Raw genomic sequence first — 17500 nt, forward strand, 5'->3', positions numbered from 1 at the left:
AACCCTATATCCTCACAGTACTACATTTCATTTCTTTATAAATTATCCCTTTTATCCAAGATACTGTACTGTCACAGTGTCTTGCGTGCTTGGACACATTATGTGTGAATTAGAACACAACAGAACCTTAATATCACCAAAGTTGCTCTACCAAGTGACTGTAAGGTGACTTAAATGTAAAGTCATTTAGGAGACTGCTTCAGAATTAAAATAACTTGACAAAGGAATGGATATATACAGATTACATGTTCACATATTTATTGTACACAATTATATGTGTAATACTTTAAATAAAAATTTAAACTCTTGATATTTAACTAATAAACACTGTAACACTTTATTGAAGTTTTATATTGCACCATACTCTAAGAAAGCAATAGATGGAAGCCAGAGATTTCTGAGGACATTCAGAAACAAGCCCTGCCCTTACACACAATCTTTTGCTGCTTAGACCTACAGCTTGGGATGGAGGTAACTGCCCTGCAGGCCCAGCAGATGGATGCAAAACCAGGCAAGAAGCTGTCAGTCCTGTAAAAGAAAGCAAGCCCACTTTATAACTAGAAGAGCTCACGCAAACACATTTAAATGTGAACTGTAGTCAGAGATGCTGGATGTAAATGCAAGGGTCTCCTGGGGATAGGAAGCCTTGAGAAAGCATAGGTCTCCCAGGCCCCACCTTCACCTCCCTCCTGTGTGGGGTTCTAAGGGTGAAGTGGGGGGTGTGGGCAAAGCACCAGGTCAGCACCCTATCAGCACACGCTTTTATTCTGCTTTTCAGATCTTTATTTGGATTGGCAAAGATGCCAATGAAGTAGAGAAGAAAGAATCAGTGAAGTCTGGTAAGCTCTCCTGGGACAACGGTGGCAGTAACCCAGCATGGTTACCGCAGCTGGCCTGCCCACCCTCCTCTCCTGTCTTCCAAAATTGCATACCAAATCTGAGAATTCCAGCTGTCCATCAGAACTTGAGTAATAGTATCTTTTAAAGTGAAAAAATTTCATGATACAAGAAAAGATTTTGTTGCCTAATTCAGAATATGATTCTTTTTGAAATTTAGAATATGATTATTTCTGAAAATCTTTTGTGTCCTTTTTTAACACAGTTTTCTATATACTGAAGGATAAGGATAATCTCATAAATCTCAGAAGTTTTTTCAGGCAACAATGAGACTTTATGATGGCACTTTCCATGGCAGATGAGAGAAATGACTGGAGACTGTGGCTACTTGGGGACAAGAAGAATTTCTTTACTTGTATGAAAGAATTTTCATGTAAGTTTGTTTCAGTTTAACTGAAACTTAACTGAACTTTTGTCTCTTCAATTCTTTTTAGCCAAGACGTATCTTGAGACAGATCCTTCTGGAAGAGATAAGAGGACACCGATTGTCATCATAAAACAAGGCCATGAGCCACCCACATTCACGGGCTGGTTCTTGGGTTGGAACTCCAGCAGGTGGTAAACTGAGTTCCAGAGAACCAGCTAACACTCGAGCTGCATTGTGGCAGCTGCCCCACTTTGTTCCTGGGGATTCGTTTACTTTTTATCGTCTGGCTTCAGAAGATAAACCTCTGCCAAACAGCTACTTTTTAAATGACTAGTGTGGGTTCCTCCGCTGCCGACTCCTCCACCTCCTTCTCCTCCTTCTTCCTTCTGTTTTCTTTCTCTTCTTCCTTTTCTTATTTCTTTCTTCCTTTCTTCCTTTCTTTCTTTCTTCCTTCCTTCCTTCCTTCCTTCCTTCCTTCCTTCCTTCCTTCCTTCCTCTCTCTCTCTCTCTCTCTCTCTCTCTCTCTCTCTCTCTCTCTCTCTCTCTCTCTCTCTCTCTTTCTTTTTTAAAAGGAATTGTTGTATGTTACTATATTGAAATAGCTTAAACATTTGTTTTGGATCAACTTTACTTTTTATATGACACAAAAGTAAAAGACTATAAAATCTAGGGGAATTTCTGAGGAAGGAATTTTATAATTCAACGACCACTATTCCACCTTGTCTTAATACACCAGAGAACATCACAGTGCTCCTGAGTGTTTGCCCTCCTGGGTATTCTGTTGGCAGTAGGTTTAGTCACTAGGTGGACACCATTCACTCCCCAGTGTCCTTTTCCAAGACCAACTTCTTCAGCCGTTTTAGGAACCTGAAATCATAAGCCGTTCATAATAAAGCCAATCGTATTCCTATCAGTTTCACTTTATATATTTGATAGGACGTGCTTAATGTCATAAAAATATGTACTGAATGCTGTTTTTCATCATTAAAATACATCTTTTTGGAAAATGTTTCATGTTGTGACATTTTAGTCAAATTTGATGAGTTAATGATTATTAATTTTATAGCTTAATATACTTTTATGTATAAGTAGTTATGAATTTAATATTTCTTAAATTGTTATTTAGTAGTCAAACTACTTTTCTATGGTTAGATTATTATAACACATTTTACATATCACAGACTATATAAAAATCACAGGCTCCAGAGGTCAGGAGTTGGGGATAAATCTAGAATTCCAATAACAGACAGCAGACAGCCTTTGGCAGAGAGGTGCTGGGTGCAGCCCTGTAGTTTAAGAAGGCCTGGCTGGGCAGATGATATTTTATCCATAGAGGCTAGAGAGACAATCAAAACCAAGTGGTTAGGCCCAGGCTGAGTGCCAGCACAAGGCTCTTGAAGGGGAAGCATACTGACCGAGAAACCTTCTCGAACAACAACAAACCACGGGTGCCTTGGGGATGAGTATAGTCAGAGATGGCAAATCAAGGCTGAGTCCAGAATGTTCCATCAACTAGAGGAGATCTCAGTGAGGCAGCAGGAAGAACAGGGTGCCCTAGAGAATGCTGTCTGGAGACTATTGACCTTCTTTACTCATAAATGTGGATTTTATAGAAAAACCCATATTTTGGGTGTTTTGATAATTTCCCCAGCAAAACAGCCAAATATCCCTGTGGATGCTAAAGGGGTTACCACCAAATTGTGGGCAACAGAGCAGTAGTTTTCACACAGAGCCAAGTTTGTTTCCCAAGGCACAACTGTGAGGACCTTAGTGCCATTTTGTTTTCACACTTTGAACATCTAATGCTGCTGGCATATAACAAGCAGAACCTGAGGATGCTCTAAACAGCCATTGATGTGCAGGATCACTGTCACCCACCCACAACGAAGAATTATCTGGCCCCAAATGTCAACAGTGCCAAAGCTGGGACTCTGTAAATGAGACCATGGCTCCCAATATGTGGGTCACGACCCCCTTAGGGGTTGCATACCAGACATTTACATTATGATTCATAACAGTAGCAAAATTACAGTTATAAAGTAGCAACAAAAGTAACTCTATGATTGGGGGTCACCACAACATGAGGAACTGTATGAAAAGGTTGTAGCATTAGGAAGATTGAGAATCACTGCTGTAGACTTTAAAATAGAAATACAGCATTCTGTTACTATAGTAGGCTTTTAAGAAAACAAGCTAAAATAAAGTGCTAGCAGTCTTCATGCATAAAAATATAGTGTTTCACAAAAAGGACCAAATAGAAACAGAGTTGGCGCCGGGCGGTAGTGGCGCATGCCTTTAATCCCAGCACTCGAGAGGCAGAGGCAGGCGGATCTCTGTGAGTTCGAGGCCAGCCTGGTCTCCAAAGCGAGTTCCAGGAAAGGCGCAAAGCTACACAGAGAAACCCTGTCTCGAAAAGCCAAAAAAAAAAAAAAAAAGAAAAAAGAAAAAAAAGAAACAGAGTTGGCGACATCTATCATATTCCATCCTCATGAAACAGACATTCTACCCAAGACCCAATATATTTAACAGATGCAATACATGTGGATTGAGGTATATACATTAGGTTACCTTTTAAATATGTTCAAACACTTAAATTTGATATTTCTATATATGGGATATTATTTATTAAATATTTATTTAAATTTCTAATTGGATCTTTTAATTTTTTCATTAAAATGTTTATTCTTTGAATATTTCATAGATTTATGCAATGCATATTGATCATATCCATCTACTACCTCCTACCAATTTCCCCCAATTTCATGTCTTTGTTATTAATAGCTCATTTTTGTTATTATTAAAAACTCCATAAGTCCAATTATTTCCTGCTCATATTAAATCTCTTCTACTATAAAAACTACCATAATCTCAGTGACCTAAACCAATACACATAGATTGTCATATAGTTCTAAAATAGGTGGATAGAGATGCATTCTGGAGTTCTAGGGAAGAATCAATCTATCTCCTTTATTTTCCTGATTCTAGTGGCTGTCTATATTCATTGGTTCGTGGATACTTTCTCTACCTTAGCAACTTTTAAAATAATATCTTCAAAAATATGTGCCCTCATCTAGCCTCTGTCTCTGTTGGTCATATCTTTATTAGTTATTAAAATATAATTACATCATTTCCCTACATTGTTTTCTTTATCCAGCTTGTCCCGTGCCCTCTCTCATTTCCAGTCTCCTTTTTTTTTAATTATTGGTTATATCTTTTAAAAATCTGATTCTCGGGTTTTCCTCCTTCACTAATAGGGACCCTCTTATTTATATTAGGTCCACTGGATTTATTGGGTCCTGGAGTGATCCAAGATAGTATTCTTATCTCAGTGTTATTAATCACACTGCAAAGTCCTTTTGTTGTATGACATAACATACAGAATCCACATGTCTATCTTGGTTATAACATGTGGATAGCTTTAGGATACAAGGCTATTATTAGTCAACCTTGATAGAAAGGTCTGTGATACAGCTAGTAGTCTAAGTTGTTGGTAGATTGGGAAAAAGCTGATACAGTGAAAAGTTGGTAGATTTGCCTGTATTCTGTTAACCACACCTTCTGCCTAAAGCTTTATTTCTAAAATAGAAAACGTGCTGAGATAATGTTTCTTCTCTGTCCCAATCCTTGGAAAATGCTGTTCTTGTTCCAAGGTGGAAATTCACAAACTCTGGTTAAAAAAAAAAGTCTCACGCCGGGTTCACAGACAACAACTACTGTTGTCTGGACAATTCTGGGGACACTACTGGACAATCTGGAGCATAGGGAAGCATCTGTGGACACCAGAGAATTGGTAGGGCATTTCAGCTGTGTTTAACCGAACCATAGACATTTTAAATGATCTGATTTAATAAGGAAACGGTGACCCCCCTACCTCCATTTCCTCTTTGCTTTGGAGTAGCATTCTCCTATTCTTGACCACAAGCTATCTGTCGATTTCTGTATTTGGACATCCAGCGAGGACATTACTGGAATGATGTATCAGCAGGTCCTCCGATATACAATGGTCCTCTAATGGTACAGGTTCTATTGCTGTGAAGAGACACCATTACCATGGCAATTCATATAAAAGAAAACATTTAATTGGGGTTTGCTTAGAGTTTCAGAGGTTTAGTCCATTATCTTCACGGCGAGGAGCATGGCAACATGCAGACAGATATGAGTTCCACATCTAGATTGGAAGGCATCGGGAAGAGAAGGCCACTAGGCCTGGCTTGGGCTCCTGAACCCTCAAAGTCTGTCCACAGTGACACATTTCTTACAAGACCACACCCACTCCAACATTTCCTACAAGGCCACACCTCTTAATCCTAAGTAATGCCACTCCCTGATGACTAAGCATTCAACTATATGAGCCTATAGGGGCCATTCCTGTTCAAACCACCACATTCCACTCCCTGGCCCCCACAGGCTTGTAGCCATACGATAAAGTAAAACTGCACAGCTCAACTTCAAAAGTCCCCAGAGTCTATCACAGTCACAACACCACTTAAAAGTCTTAGCTGTAACTTCTTGTAAAGTGAAAATCAAAAAGCAGATCACATATTTCCAACATGCAGTGACACAGGATATACATTACCATTCCAAAGGGGAGGAAAGGAAGCACAGTGAGGAAATACCGGACCAAAGCAAGACCACAAACCAACTGGGCAAACTCCACCCCGCATCTCCATGTCTGATGTTAAAGCGCTCTTCAGATCTCCAAGTTCTTTCAGCTTTGTTGACTTTAACACACTTCTTTCTCTCGGGTTGGTTCTTCACCAGGGCTGCAGCTTTCCTTGGCAGGTATCCCACAACTCTGGCATCTCCAACATCTTGGGGTCTTCACCTTCACACCTTTACTCAATAAACTCTCCTGAATACGAGTCAAGCACTCTATGACCTTAGCTACACCTTCAGCCCCCATTCCCACTTTTTACATTTACCACAAATAATTCCTACTACCAGACACATTAGTAAGGAATTCAGATTCTATGGAACACTTCAGGAAGTATAAGGTACAAATTTAGGGTATTCTCTGCAGAACTGAAAATACACCCACAAGAAATTTCAATGATAAGGACAGTGGAGGAACAGAATGTACTGTAAAATTCCCACTGACTGCTAAATTAGTGCTGATAAGCAGTCTGAGTTTTTTAAAAAATTGTATCTCCACTGAAAATATATGACTTTGTGAGTTACTTGGAAGCTAAAAACATTGTTTCTAAATGTGCTGGTTAGTTCTGTCAACTTGACACAGCTAGGTTCATCTGAGAAGAGGAAATATCAGTTGAGAAAATGCCTCCACCAGATTGGCCCACAGGCAACTCTGTGGGGGCATTCTTTTGATTAATGGGACCCAGCCCATTGTGGGTGGTGTCTCCCCTGGGTAGGAAGTCCAGGTGGTCTAAGAACACAGGCTGATTAACCCATCAGAAGAATGCCATTACTCCTTCAGGGTCTCCGCTTCAGTTCCTGTCTCCAGGTTCCCTCCTTGCTCCCCTCCGTGGACCTTGACTCAGGGTATTTAAACCAATAAACACTTTCCTCCTCAAACTGCTTTGGTCGTGGTCTTTATCGCAGCAATAGAAAGCAAACTAAGACTAAGTATGCATGTCGTTTCCCCCAAAGTGATATGAAATCAAGAGAAGAAAACATGTTGGGATGAGTTTGAGATCTCCATTTTATATTCTATCTTGCCATTTAATATCAGAAACCCCACTGGCATATATTTGTAGGTCCCATCCTCTGAGCCTCTATCAGTCAACAGTATGGTCACTTGACAGTTCTGGAAAACGTCATACAAGCAGTTTTTGTTTCTGTTTTGAGCTAAGAGGGCATGTTTCTTGACACTCTCTTCAGAGGGAAGCTTCTAGCGATCCACTCTTCTGTTCCCTTCTTCACCAGCTGGGAAATGATGAATACTTGGATACTCTTGTTGAGCCCAGGGACAGAAGCCAGTAGCAAATGGCAGAGTTCATTCCCTGTGCAACAGGGTCTGCCCATTTTAAGACAGGCAAACAGAAAGAAGAACCCCTTCTCTAAAGTGGGTCTCCTTACACTGTAATAGAAAAACTGGTGCCTAAAGAGGGGTGTGCTATAATGGTGTTTGGCCCCGTTTTAATGGTAGACATGCTGAGAAGTCTTAAACAAGTATCATAAGCTGGGAGTAACGCTACCCCTTTTTAGCTTAAAAACATCAAGAAAAACTTCTACCAGCAGTAACTAAGAAGGCAGGTTATGTTCCTCCCGGGAAAAGATGAGAAAAATTCAAGATACTAATCAGAATGGACTGCTCTTTCCGGCTTTCAGTGGCATTCTCCAAACCAGGGACCGGGTGGGGGGGGGGGGGCGGATTAAGAAGTTAAACAGAGATGAAAAGAGCTCTATATTCTCAGCGAGGGGAACGCAATCTGAATTGACCGAGGATTAGTAACTTGGAAAAGCCAGCGCTATCGTAAACAAAATAACAGTAGATAAAGATGTCACTCAGACCTGGCTCAGGGCTTTCCAGAAACGTGAGCCAAACCATACAAAATCAGATTAAGTGTGTTTTCATACTGAATGTAGCTGCTATTAGTGCAACAGAGAAAGAGCTATTAACCCTGTCAGGGCACTATCCAGACAAAGCCTGTGGCTTCTGTCACATGCAATTCTCTGGAACCACACAGACCAGAAGTCTTCTGTTTTTGAACAAATTTATTTTGCCAAAAATTTGAATGCTTGGTCTACAAATGCCTATGATTATTTGACCACTAAACTCTTTCTGAGACCCCAGTTCTCTATCAGCTGAGAAAGTCATGCTGTAGCCACTGAAAACACAGGATTCCTTAGTCACCCCTGATATCTATGGCAGAAGAGACGTATGCCTTCCAACACATGCTGGAGATGTGATCCAGGGCATTATGGGAAGGAAGAACTTCCCAAAGGGCAAAGTCAGGGGAGAGAAAGACAACGGGCAGGGGATTTTCATGTGGAACAGAGTCAAATTCATCAATGAACTCACCAATTATCAGAGAAGGGACTGAATTTTTTGCCCTGAAAGTTTTCAACAGTTTGATAGACAAATGAGTATTTCTCATTGTTCTTTTCTGACTAGCAATTTGCACATAGTTCACAATAAAAAATTTGTTTCTCTAAGGTACTTGTAATTAAATTTATAACATAACAGAAGAATCTTTTTTGTTTGTAAAATAGGCAAACACTAAAATGTGAAAACATTAGAAGTCATGAAAGGGTGGATTCAGGTTTATCAGCACACTATTAAGGGGTGCACAGAATAGTCAGGTTGTTTTGATCCATACACAGTGGTGTCTCCATTTAAAACACACACATAAAGCATCAAATTGTCAAACATAAGTAGTAATCTAAAACCAAAGGTATTAGAGTGACAAGCTGACACACTGGTGTTCTTTCCAAGTGATAAATGTATCATATTTGTGCAATATTTGTGCACTATTTAATATTTAGGAAGGGCAGAAAGACCCAGAAGTTCACCGTCAGTAGGAGTCAGCCTCATCTTTGCTGATTCCAAAGGACAATGCTTCGCTCAGATGGATGGAAATCCTGCAGTTAACTGTGCCTTGAAGAGCCATTTAGAGACTCACTGCATTGAATCAACCTTAGTGATCCCATTTCCTGGCTCAACTACTTGATCAAATAATTTCCTCATTTATTTTTGCCATCATACGTCTATGTTATATGTTGAGTGTTAGTCTCCACTAATGGCTGGAGACTCAAAGTTAAAATAACAAGGATCTGCATGTATATGTTTTATACTTAGTGAACGTGACACTTGTGAATGCTGGGACCCTGGAACCTGGTCCACCTGCGACAGCCCAACTTTCCCACCTAATGGATTGCTGGGACTCTTCATCCAACACTGGCATGATTGGTAAGCACCCCTCACCCACTTCCCCACCTCTGGCTATTTCCCACAAGTGAGGCTTCGTTTCTTGAGCACAGTCCTTGCCTTTTGGCTTTTCTTGAAGTTCTGGTACCATGCAACTGTGTCTCACTTGGGCTCAGCCTATTGGGCCCTGCTTTTTTGGATGATGGTGCACTGAGCAGACTGTGCCTCCTCATCGGTCCTTGCTGAATTTCTGGGATGCTAGAGATTCCAGCCCTTGGATCTTCTCTACCTCACTCATGGAAAATGCACCTACCACTCGACTTCAGGGCTAAACTTATCCGCCTTTGCCCCAATACCCCTTAGATATCCATTCAAATGGCCACTTACCAGTTCCCCATATCCCAGTATTTCACGGGACCTTTTCAACTTCTGCCAGTGATCCAATAGATGGAAGGGGGTACCCTGTTTTCAAGCTTGTTCCAAGCTTTCTCTCTGTTCCTTTTTCCTGCCCTACTCAGCTCCTGCTAGCTGGGAAGCCTGCTGCTGTGCATCCCTGTTACGCTGCATTTCCCCTGCTCAGCCTCTGCCAAAGCAGTGACATCATCACCTGTCTCCAGGTCCTTTTCCATGGCATGGGCACCCTTTAAAAGTGCCTGCCAGACAGAGCTCATTCTCTTTGCCCAGTCTCTTGCCTCTTCTTCCTCTCCTTGCCTCTAATTCCCTCTCTTGCCTTCTTTTCTCTCCTGCTTTCTTCCTCTTGTCTTCCTGCCTCTCTCATGTCCCTACTCTGAGGCAGCCTTTCGCTCTTTGGCTCTCCCCCTCCCAATAAACCTCTTGCACTAATTCTGTTGTGTGTGATGTGTTTGCTTAGTGGCATACCTTGGCAGAGCCCACCAAAGGTACCCACTTCATGCTGGGATCCCACTCACCTGCTCCACCTGCAACGACCTGCTCTCTTCACCTGCAACTCATCTGCTTTCTCATTCACCCACAGCTTTGTCTTCTGTTCAATGTCAGCAATTGGGTGCCGGTGGGGCTATCTGCCTCTCACCATTGCCCTGGAAGCGAGACTGGCCTCAGTATTCCTTGGACCAGGCAGTTGGGGAACTCAGAAAGACTTTTCCAATTTCTTTCTCTTTGCTCCAAAACCTGCTTGTGTCTGTCTGCTCTCTCTAAATTTCCTGTTTAGGTCTGCTGCCACATGGCAGTCAGAGATGGAGAAGCCAGTTTCATCTTGCTCAGCACACACCAGTTTTTCCTTTCTTTTATTCAACTTGTTTTATACACACACACACACACACACACACACACACACACACACACACACGTGTGTGTGTGTGTGTGTGTATTATGTGACTTGGATTTAACACTATATGTGTAAATGTAAGCTGGGTTCAATTCTGTGTGTATGTGTAAGTAACTCGGATTCAACTCTGTGTATGTGTGCATGTAACTATTGTTTAGAAAAACATTTTAAACAGCAACCACGTGGCTCATCTCCATCTTGGATGGTGACCTCATCATGATGTAAGTAGTGGACTTTAGTATGTTGGTAGAAATGTAAAGACATATGTGATTCAACTCTGGTTTAGAATATACTCTTTATGGTGATAAAAATGTAAGGTTATAAAGGTCTATTCAGATTAACAAAAGCTGACTTAGAGATTTATATCTAAGTACTTATGTCTTTGTTAAGTGTTCTACACCAAGCTTCTAGAGAATTTAAATAAGTGGCGACATGATTGATAAATAAGATATTTGATAAACAATATATATAATGGAGTTTCTGGTGCCCCGAGAGGGTCCTTTTTCCAGAGTTGGGCAGAGGCCCCCATGGCTTGTCCAGGGCAGTGCTGGCCTCTGCTCCCTCCGTCCTGATCACAGCCCTTTCCTCCTGTTCCCATTTGGCTTGGTGATCTTTCCCGTCACTCTTCCTTGCCTTCTCAGAAGACAGCCTTACCAGTTTGGTACAAACCTGTTCTGTTTTCACCCATGGTATGGCTACTTTGGTTCTTTACCAGATCAGAAAAGAGATAAACTCACAGAACAGATTTCAATGTAACTTTTTACTACTGACTGCCCTCAGTAATCAACCACCTGTGTCTCCTGGTGAATGGACAGAAAGAGGGTGTCAGGGTGATGTTGTGGTGATGGAAAGGACCAGGTGCTTTAAGGTTTGTTTATGTGAAGATAGGAAAGCTTAAGTGCTGATAAGGAGCAAGTCATCTGAGATGTATAAAAGAATGAAACATATTCCAGATTTCTCTCTCTGTGTTACTGTTCACAACCTTGACATTAATTGACGGAATTCTGATAAGCTGTTAGTCTAGCTCTGGCAGAGTACTAAACACTACACTCTACCACTATAGTATCATAGTCACAAGTTCAGGCTTTTAAATTCCCTTTGGTTGCTTTCTAATGTGTCTACAACTTAACTCTTTTTGTAAACTTAAAGTTCTTGTGAGCTCCAGGGACTTGGATCCACCTCGAACAGCATCTTGCCAGGTCCAAGCAGCGCTAGACAGTTCCAAAGAGCCTAGACAGCACCCCAGCTTTCTCAGGTCCTGCAAAGAAGACTGACAGACCCCCACCCCAGGTCAGCAGGAAGCACTCTTGAGAACATGGCACCCTCATCCCTGCCTCACCAGCTACCCACTTTCTAACTCCTCACCTTTGTTTTGTTTGTTTTTTGAGACAGGGTTTCTCTGTGTAGTTTTGGAGCCTGCCCTGGAACTCGCTCTGTAGACCAGGCTGGCCTCTGCCTCCTGAGTGCTAGGATTAAAGGCATGCACTACGTGAGCCACAACCGCCTGGCCTCCTCGCCTTTTTATAATAAACAAAAGGTGGGAATGTTAGCATTTAGGCACCTGTGCTGGCCTTCCCTTAGGGTCCTGACAGGATATATCCTCAGCTGCAGCCCCCCTGTGCGAGTTCCCTATGTTTCCTTATAAAAGGCGGGCCTTGCCCACCTCGCATGTCTTTCTCATTCTTCGGTCTCTTCCCCAGGGACTAAACCTTCCACATGAGCCCTGGTGTATGGTGTGACGCCTTCCAGTCATTTTTAAAATACAACACAACCCATGTGGTGAAGAGTTCTATTAATATCCAGCTAAAAATGGCATTTCTCTTTCTATCCATTTGTACAAGTATAAGGCTTGATGCTATTTCCAGTTCACAAGTCAGAAACTCTATTGAAAATCACAGTAATTATGCATTTGTTCTAAGAGATCCATTGACCTGTTCTTTCCACTTGGAGATTCCAATAAAAATGCATTAAACAAAAAGAGCAGAAACATGGGAAAGGTTAGGAAAGACATGCTACTTTCGGTATGCACTTTTATTATTATGTGGTGGGTTATAGGAGAGAAGTCGGGTACCACAAATATCAGAACTGCTCTGAGGTCTGGGATGTGGCTAAAAACCAGAGTTGCTCAAAATGGCTTGTCATGAACTGACCAGAATACTTACTTGCAATATGATCATCAGTCCCTGGTCCTTCTTCTGGTGGTTCTGACTTGAGAGGTATTGAGCTGGATCTGGAAAATTGTAACTAAAAGTAGTTCTCAGGCCCTAGCGTCTGCCTACACATGTCAGTGTAGTTTCAAACTGGCATTTATTTAGATAGAGGCAAACAACTTAATAGCTGTAGTTACAAACACAGTCCAACAGATGTCAGTATTGCCCTCAAAACTACAATCACCCACAGAACTCCCAAGTGTTCTCCAAGGGCACAGCAGGGCAGTTTTTGAACTACAGCCCAAAGGTAACATCTTCCTGGGATAAATAAAATACCTAAATGGGCTCTGTGCAGCACAGTGAAGAGTGAGTTTCAAAAACACCGTGGCTTTTAATCATTTGCTGCTGTTTTTATATGGCTATTATTACTACTTATAGATTAAGCATAGCAAACATTTTTCTATACAGAGGTACAGGGCAAACACTTTAAGCTTTGTAGGGGCACAGATGGTCTACATTGCAGTCTTTCTTTCTGTTGGGGCTCTCTAAGAACATGAAAATCCCTAATCTCTCAAATTCAACCAACAGGCTGTAGTCTGCCGATGGCTGTTTTACTCCAAAGCCCAGAGCCGAACAGTGAAGTGCAGACTCAGTGGGTGATTTCTGCAAGGCTGGAGTGTCAGTGTTTGCAGATCTCACCTGTTTAGCTGCGAAGACTGCAAAAATAGCACTCAGCAAGGAATACTTGAAGGGCCCACTTGATCTCAAAACTATTGTAAATGGTGGAATTTTACTTTACTTTAAGAAGATTTGCAAGCAATTCTAGCAAGAATTAAAGAATGCTTGTTAAAATTCCCAAGAAGAGCAATTATCGCACTAAAGCTTTTCTCACTTTTTAGGCTAATGACTGTAAATGGCTAACGAGATCCTATACTTATAAAGATCTTTAGCTCAGATTACATTCAATAACTTGATAGAATATGTCATTTGAGATTTCTAGCTTTTCCCTCCAAAATTAGTGATGCTATATTTAAACTAAGCACTAAGCTTATTCCTTTGATTTTATATCAGCTACTAAAAAACAAAACTAAACAACCCCCCCCCCCAAACAAAACAAAAAACAGAAACAAGGCAGTGGTGGCATACTCCTTTAACCCCAGCACTCAGGAGGAAGAGGCAGGCAAATTTCTGCATTTGAGGCCAGCCAGATTCAAGGATACACAAAGAAACCCTGCCTTGAAAAACCGAAACCAAACCAACCAAACCAAAAAACTCAACAGAAACAAGTCTTTCTGTGTTATTCATAAAATAAATACCGCTGGCAACAATAGTCTTGAGAAGACTTGAAAATTTCTTAGGGAAGTTACAATCTATATTTCTATTAATTTTACTTTGTTTGTTTTGAATAGGAGGTCTCACTATGTAGCCTTGGCTGGCCTGGAACTCTATGTAGACCAGGCTGGACTTGATGCCCCCAGATCCACCTGCCTCTGCCTCCCAAGTGTTGAGATTAAAGGCGTGTGTCACCAGGTCCGGCCAGAAACCGTATTTTAAAGTACATTTTTAAAAATGCACCATTAGTATAGTTTCCAAATAAAAAATTCCCATGGGCTCTACCAGGCGTTAATACCCTTTTCTTTGTTGTCCTAAGTACTCTGAAAGGATTGCTGGTCGCGTTCTGTGACTGGCTCACGGATCAACGTGGTTTATTCTGTCTCATAAAGAACGGAATGTCAGCAAAGGGTCAGTTTGCCTTCCACTGTCCAACACCCAGGGGGACACAATCACATTCTCCGTCTCACGGAGAGCGCGCTTCATCCCTAGTTACAGCTGATCGGCTGCAGCTTCACCACGTTTTTCAGAGTGCATTTCCTCCCCCGTAGCAGGGGCACTGGTTCCCGTCCCAGCAGCGGTGCTGGGGCGCAGCTGGCCTCCCCCAGGAGGGAACGCCTGCCTTACAAAAGGCCCGGGGGTTGCCATCCCAGCCGGCCCGCGCTGGGGAGGCCGCCCCGTGACGTCAGGGGCCCGCGGGGCCAGGGTCCTCCAGCCCTCCGGACCCTGAGTCACCGCCGCCGCCGTCCAGAGGGTGCCAGGGCAATACCGGCCACGCCCGCCCGCCCGCCCGTCCGCACGCTCGCACCCAGCCTGCGGCGGCAGAAAGATCGAGAAGTGGCGGGGCCGGAGCCCCGCCCGTCTCCGCCCGGCCGCGCGGGCGCCGGGGAGGGTTGGAAACGTGACCTTGTTTGGGTGTTGCTAGGAGACGCGGCCAGCAGGCGCGCACCCGCACCCGCGCGCGCGCGCACTCCCCCGCCCCGCCCCCCCCCAATCCCCCACGGGCGGGCGCCGGCGAGCAGGCGAGCGAGCGAGCAGGCAGGCGGGCAGGCGCGGCGCGAGGGGCGGAGCCGCGGCCGGTGGCGAGGCTGGCGAGCACCGTTAGCGGGGCTGGCGCGCGGCGTCGGCCGGGCCGCCGTCAGGCCTCGCCGCTGCCCGGGGACGGACTCCCCGGCGGCTGACCGCCGCGGAGGCGGGGCGACGGAGGACCGTCAGCCAAGCCAGGTGAGTGGCGCGGGGGGTCACGGCCTGGGGCGGGGAGGGATGCGCGCCTGCCGGAGCCGCTCGGCGTACCGACGGGGGAGGGAGGGCGCGGCCCGGCGAGCCCGGGCGCGGTTGGCGGCGGCTGCGGTCCCGCGGCTGTGACAGCGAGCGTCGCTGCAGGTGCGCGGGGCGGGCGGACGGGCTCGGCTCCTTCCGAGACGCCTTCGATCCCCGTTTAGGGCAACAGGTGGTGCGGGAGGGCCGAGTGCGAGCCCGGCGCGGCCGCCCGGGGAGCGGCAGGCACCCCCGCCAATTAGGGCGCCGGGGCGGGAGTGGCCTGGCCGCCCCGACGCGCTGACCAATGGGATCGCGGGGCCGGGGTGGGCCGCGGGGGTGGGCGTGGCCAGAGCCCGCGTCTGGGCTTCCCGGGGCCGCGGCCGCCAGAGCTGCGCCGAGGTCTGGGCGGACAGAGCCGCGGCCCGTTCCCCGCGCCGAGAGCAACGCCGGCCCATGTTTCCCCGTTGGGATCCGGACTCCAGCCCGGGAGGTGAGAGCGGTGGTACCGGGGAGGGGGGCCCGGAAAGTGATCCCGGCTACGCGGTGAAGCATGCCGGCTTAGATCTCCCAGATAGGGTGGCCTTTTTTTTTTTTTAGTTTTCTGCCAAGAAAAGGCACTCCGGTGGATACGGTGACGTGCACCATACCGGTGGCTTGGGTTGTCTTCAGAATAAGCTTTCGGGGTTCGGGGAGAATAGAGACGAGTACACGTTACTGCAAGTCAGGGTGAATCGGAGCCTTTTGGTGATCATTTATTCATCGTTTGTTTTGGATTTCGTGCATTCCCAGGCTCATCTGGTGTGTTGACTTACAGCAAGTTTTATGAAGTTCCTCGCGGTGCCTATTTTTAGAGAAAGTAGAGAAAAACCCATTTTAGTGTGCTCACGGTAATAACACACTCGTTTCCCTCCCTCAGCAGTCTCGTAGCGCGATCACCCAGGAAGAGACATTGTAAGCAGATAAGAAGAAGGCGTCGGTTTGGGACACCATTCGCAGCTGGAAATGGGGAATGGACTGTCAGACCAGACTTCCATCCTGTCCAGCCTGCCGTCCTTCCAGTCCTTCCATATTGTCATTCTGGGTTTGGACTGCGCTGGGAAGACGACCGTTTTATACAGGCTGCAGTTCAACGAGTTTGTAAATACCGTGCCTACCAAAGGATTTAACACGGAGAAAATTAAGGTAACCTTGGGCAATTCCAAAACAGTCACTTTTCACTTCTGGGATGTAGGTGGTCAAGAGAAGTTAAGGCCACTGTGGAAGTCATATACCCGGTGCACAGATGGCATTGTGTTTGTGGTGGACTCGGTCGATGTGGAGAGAATGGAAGAGGCCAAGACGGAACTTCATAAAATAACTAGGATATCAGAAAACCAAGGGGTTCCTGTGCTTATAGTGGCTAACAAACAAGACCTGAGGAACTCACTGTCACTCTCAGAAATTGAGAAATTGTTAGCAATGGGTGAACTGAGCTCATCGACTCCTTGGCATTTGCAGCCCACCTGTGCGATCATAGGAGATGGACTAAAGGAAGGACTTGAGAAACTACATGATATGATAATTAAAAGAAGAAAAATGTTGCGGCAACAGAAAAAGAAGAGATGAATGGCATCTTTTATATGGGTGTGGAATCAGTGTTCCTTGGGCTGACTTTGACAAGTTGAGTGTCTACAGCCTGGTTTGCCTGTCTGCCCTCCTGGATGCTGTTAAAGCTTTGTTTTGTTGAACAGTCAGATACCCAACTCTGTTGCCTTGTGGAAGATGAGTAAATGCAGGGGTCTCTTCTCCCTGGCCCACAAATCTTTTGGTACTGCCGTTTTGGGAAGCCAAAAAAAGGCTAGTAATTGACCAGAAAACAATTTTGTGGAAATATTTGACCTGAAGTTAGTGAAATAAAACTTTGAAGAGTGTATATGCCTAATGTATTGTGCTTGTATCTTTTTGGGGGAAGCCTTTGCCAAGAAATTGCAAAACAATTGTAAACAAAAAATGCTAATGAATGGAAATGTTAAGGTAGATTATTGTACACACACACACACACACACACACACACAGAGTTAAATTGAACACACTGGATAAGAAGGAAGTATTTTCTTTTTTGAGGTTTTGGCCAGATGATTTTTTAATGTTTTTCTGAAACCAATTTTAATGCTATCTCTTTAATTCTAGACAATGTTTAATTTAGTCGGTCCAGCATCAGTAAAAATGTTTGTGGTATATTCAAGTGCATGGATTTGTTTTCCCAACAAGCATGTTTGGGTGTGTGATCTTTAGAAATAGCTATGCATCTGTTTACACAGGTCTAAACAACTTTTTTGGGCCTTAGAGCTATTGTAGAAATAGTTCATTGTGAGAACTGT

The 17500-nt window shown here is 44.2% G+C and overlaps 2 protein-coding genes across 3 annotated transcripts in view; both read left to right on the plus strand.

Annotated features, from left to right (window-relative positions):
• Scin (scinderin) overlaps window positions 1-2271 on the plus strand; it is an 87995-nt gene extending 85724 nt beyond the window's left edge. For both annotated transcript variants that reach the window (XM_076550747.1, XM_006982319.4), the window contains exons 15-16: window positions 779-839; window positions 1332-2271. In XM_076550747.1, coding sequence (XP_076406862.1) covers window positions 779-839; window positions 1332-1459 — 189 coding nt within the window. In that variant the 3' untranslated portion in view covers window positions 1460-2271. The remainder of the gene's footprint in view (window positions 1-778; window positions 840-1331) is intronic.
• Window positions 2272-16142: 13871 nt separating this feature from the next.
• On the plus strand, window positions 16143-17052 carry Arl4a (ARF like GTPase 4A). The gene has a single exon (XM_006982317.4). It carries the CDS (start codon window positions 16143-16145, stop codon window positions 16743-16745), a length of 603 nt encoding a protein of 200 aa, XP_006982379.1. The 3' UTR covers window positions 16746-17052.
• The last annotated feature ends 448 nt before the right edge of the window (window positions 17053-17500 follow it).

The sequence above is a fragment of the Peromyscus maniculatus genome, chromosome 14 (assembly GCF_049852395.1).
Source record: "Peromyscus maniculatus bairdii isolate BWxNUB_F1_BW_parent chromosome 14, HU_Pman_BW_mat_3.1, whole genome shotgun sequence".
Taxonomy (NCBI): domain Eukaryota; kingdom Metazoa; phylum Chordata; class Mammalia; order Rodentia; family Cricetidae; genus Peromyscus; species Peromyscus maniculatus.

What these genes read in the sequence shown, in the direction of transcription:
- Arl4a (XM_006982317.4), top strand. Translation starts at nt 16,143, where the DNA reads ATGGGGAATGGACTGTCAGACCAGACTTCCATCCTGTCCAGCCTGCCG.